This window comes from Lipotes vexillifer, unplaced genomic scaffold (assembly GCF_000442215.2).
Source record: "Lipotes vexillifer unplaced genomic scaffold, Lipotes_vexillifer_v1.1 scaffold204, whole genome shotgun sequence".
In the NCBI taxonomy this organism is placed as follows: domain Eukaryota; kingdom Metazoa; phylum Chordata; class Mammalia; order Artiodactyla; family Lipotidae; genus Lipotes; species Lipotes vexillifer.
The window spans coordinates 2,306,770-2,311,072 of record NW_006777418.1 but is presented as its reverse complement, the minus strand read 5'-3'; the positions used below and the strand labels follow the sequence as shown (position 1 = coordinate 2,311,072).

The 4,303-nt window shown below is 38.7% G+C and overlaps 1 protein-coding gene across 1 annotated transcript in view; it reads left to right on the top strand.

Moving 5' to 3' along the window:
• The window catches only part of RORB (RAR related orphan receptor B), a 71,841-nt gene that overhangs the window by 56,767 nt on the left and 10,771 nt on the right, over window positions 1-4,303 (top strand). The window contains exons 8-9 of the mRNA XM_007450995.1: window positions 623-733; window positions 3,714-3,826. Coding sequence (XP_007451057.1) covers window positions 623-733; window positions 3,714-3,826 — 224 coding nt within the window. The remainder of the gene's footprint in view (window positions 1-622; window positions 734-3,713; window positions 3,827-4,303) is intronic.

Sequence of the window (4,303 nt, the reverse complement as noted above, 5' to 3'; positions counted from 1 at the left end):
AAGGATCGGTGTAGGGATGAAGCATTATTTTGCCAGAATTCACAATGGCTAAGCAACTGACCTGCGAGTCATTCATTAGAAGGTAAACATAAATGAATGTTTGCTTCTCAATCGAATTTCCAGGAAATTACCAAATTGAAAGTCACTTCATCTCCATTCGCTTAGCTTGAGGCCCCTGGACATCCTACATTGCCAGTGACATCCTATAAGTGCCACTAAGACTGACAGCCCATGGCCCATTATACGTGTTTTAGGTTTTCTGTGAATGCTATGTCTGTGCTAAAGGATCCCCAAATCACTAATTTAAATTTTTTTAGTTGGGGCTAATTTCAAACTTACAAGATTAGATTGGGGTTATACATTCCCAGTTGGATATTACAATGGGTGCAAACCATTTCTATCTGCCCCTCATTGGTAATGTTGACTTTCATTACCTGGTCAAGATGTTGCCCGATTTTCTCATTCTGTAATTACCACTAAATCATTTGCTATGGTCAGGAACTTAGAAATACTTTTTCTGTGTGCCTAGTATGCAAATCCTTGAATAACTTCTTGATTATGGGACTTTTCTTACTATTGTCCCATTCTGTTCAAGTATTTTCATTTAATTTGCCTTCTATAGGTTCTGATGACCTAGTGAATGAAGCATTTGACTTTGCAAAGAATCTGTGTTCCTTGCAGCTGACTGAAGAAGAGATTGCTCTGTTCTCATCTGCTGTTCTGATATCTCCAGGTAGGGAGGTCTGAGGTCCTTACCTTTTTAAAAAAAAAAAAAACAAAAAACTGTTTTGCTATCTTTAACATGAATTGCATCTACCTAAGCCAAGGTGCTCTGAAGAAACTTTAAAAGAACTATATTTTCTTTAGCAAGCCTGTGATATTTTTGGACAATTCAAAGAAAAGTAGCCTCAGGTTAATTTAAATATCAGTTTTGTCCCAAATGCAAGAGTCGGATGTGTGGTAAGGGTGACTCCAGATTCAGAAAAGCATAATCATTTCTTAACAGATAAATGAAGATAAATAGTGGCCTGAGTTATAACTAAGTTCTATTTTGATTTTAAGAATAAAGGACATAGACAAAAATGTCCAGTTAGGTGAGACTTAGTAGAAATATACCTGAATGAACAAGCCAGCATAGAGACTAAAACAAGGTAAAACATATATTTTCTCCTCTTTAAATATCTCTTTCGTCGGTTTTTCTATCCAAATTAATGTTGGCGTTCTCACTTCAGGCAAATGCCTCTTCTTTTTTTATGCAATATTAGAAGCTTTAAAAGGAGGTAAGGACAGCAGAGGAAAAAAATGGCTCTTACTAAAGACTGGTAAAGAAAGAATCTCCGATGTGGTGGTAGACATTCTAGGACAGGCTCTGTCACCAGGTATGTGTGTGACCTTAAACACTTGACCCCTCAGAGCCTCAGTTTCCTCACCTGTAAAGTAAGAGGGTTGAGCTTCATAATAATAAACACCTCGTCTAGCTCTGAAATGCAGCAAACAGCAAAAAGTTTTCAAAGAAGGTATGGTATGACATTTATAGATCAAATAGCACTATAGCCATTGAAATTCTTTTTAAAAGTATATGCTGGCTTGAAAATGTATGGAATCCTAATAAATGCATGGCTCAACCAGAATGAAAAGTCAGAGTTGCTCATTCAGTCATCTGTTCAGTTAGATTTTGGGTCAAGGAATAGCAGTTTTATTGACAGTTCTCTATGAAAAGAAAGACACATTCCTGGTCATTTTTATGGTCAAGAGACTCATTCCTTCTATAATCCGTTTATCTCTAGAGACTTGATCTTTTCTTATACCTAACATATTTTTCAGTGAGGCTGGAAGAAATTAATCTTCCCGGTGATGGGCCCTGTTGACATGTCACTCTGGCTATGTCTACCCATAATACGGCCTTTACACTTTGTATCTGTTAGGCTTTATTTACTTATTTTATGAGGATTTTTATGAGGATAAATTTTATGAGGATTTTAAAAATCTGCTTCTGTTTTTTATTTAACTACTTTATCAAAAATGGAAATTAGTTATCAATTGGCATATCATTACTAACAGTTTCTTTTGTGGCTCTGTCTAAAATCAAGCTGTTCCTCCAGGCTTTTTCCTTTTTCTCTTTTTTTTTTAAACCCTAGAAAGTTTCCCAGACTTGGCAGCACAAAGATAAATGGAAGAAGTGACAAGCAATATTTATTTCTGGTAGCAACCACTTGCCAAATAATTTTCCTCCTACCGTTTTCTCATTGCATTTGATTGCTCCCATTGATTATAGTTCAGGTGAAGATTCGTTCTAAGCCTTTGAGTCCATGATGAGGGAGCTGGTTTCACTCTGGTTCCTGCTTAATCAAAGGAAGCATTACAAAAGTCACTGTCCTCGTAGGTATGCGTGTGACAAGTCAGTTAATTCCCAGCAGCAAATATTTAAGACATGGTATATCAAATCTAAACAATCCAGGAAGATAACTGCCCCAGTTGGAAGGCAAGCCTGCTTCTTATGAGTTAGAAATCAGCTGAACTATGAGCCTTTTTCTAGGAAGAAATGCTAAAGCCATCAAACTCCACGGAGTTTGGAAGCATGATATTTAGCTTATTCTAAGCTAAATGGGGAATCTTCCAGCCCCGGTCACAGACCCACACTCAGAGGCTTCTGCAACTCCAAGATACCTTACTTGCCACCCTGGCCTAGTGCCATATTCAAAAAGAGAGGAAAGACAGTATTCCAGCCTGTGTAGGCTCCATCGCATGCCAGACCCCACCCTTCCGCCCAAGTTCTTGCCATAATAGTTACTGTCTATTCAGCTCCAGATAGTTTAGGGAAAGGAGAGGCAGGGGAACTTAATGTATTCTGATTGACAATTGTCACTGAAGGCTTTTGTGCTCACTTACGTAAGGGTTTGCTTAACTGTTGGCTAGACTTGTCCTGGCCCTGTCTAGGGTTACAGAATCGAGTTTCTCACCTGACCTGAACTGTGTTCAGAAGGATCATGTCCAAGTTCTTTTCCATGAGTATTTGTTCAGAATTTGGAGACTCTAGGTGTCTCTTCATTGAAGTTTCAACCTTAGGCGTTGACACTGGGCTGAATTTTGTCACCATGGTATAAAGCGTCTAGGAAGAAAGGAAGGACGGAAGCAGGGAACAAAGAGAGGGAGGGAGGGAGGAAAGAAAAAAGAAAGGAAAGTGGGAAAGGCTAAAGGAAAGGAGGGATTATCCTATCTATTAAATTCAATATAGTAAAAGAGGACTCAGGATTAAATTTTTTAATTGATTCATATTGATGCTATATAAATTATAACTTAGCTTATAAAAGGGAAGGGAGATTCTGAATTCCAAAAACACTCCTTTACAGTAGGTTTTCTTCACTTCTATATTTCGTTTCTTCACAAATCAATAACGTAAACTTTGAAAGAAAACCTAAGCATGTGTCCAGAGAAAGAGTAAGAGATGTAAATTGTCGCAGACAATAAGACACATGGAGTTTCTCTGAACCATTGTGTCTTTACCTCCACCCTGATTCTGTATGTCAATGTATTACACATTACTGTCATCATAGAATTGCTTATATTTGTTTTAGAAAAATAGTCACATGTCTTCAGAAGCAATTTGGAACTAATTTGAAATGGGTCTGATACTCAGCACTTATATATATGTAGGTGAAATACAACAAAGCTTACATTCTGTCCCCTCCTTACCCATTCTTTCCCTTCGTCAGACCGAGCCTGGCTGATAGAACCAAGGAAGGTCCAGAAGCTTCAGGAAAAAATTTATTTTGCACTTCAACATGTGATTCAGAAGAATCACCTGGATGATGAGACCTTGGCAAAGGTAGGTCCTCAGACCCAATGTCACTGAAAGAGCCCAGTGAGCTGAAGAGGGCTAGTCACATAAAGCAAGGGACATTTCTCAGCAGCAACCATTTCTGAAGATTACCAGAGGTTGCATAAATTTTGAGGTGCACATTTTAAAAGGGAGACAGACTAGGAAATTATAATAGATTGAAAGGACAATGACTTTCATAGGGAAGGATGATACTGATGGATCTGAGCCACAGGTAGAGGAAGACAAATCAAAGGACAAATCAAAGACAGATCTTTTGTTTGGAAGAACAAAAGCTCGAAGCAAGGAAACAAGTCCTCAAAAATCATATATGAAGAAAGAGGAGACTTTGTGTCACTTGGGAGTCAGGTCCAGGCAAAAGAATGGGTAGATTTTTATTCAAAAATGAGGAAGGGGCTTCCCGGGTGGCGCAGTGGTTGAGAGTCCGCCTGCCGATGCAGGGGACACGGGGTCGTGCCCCGGGCC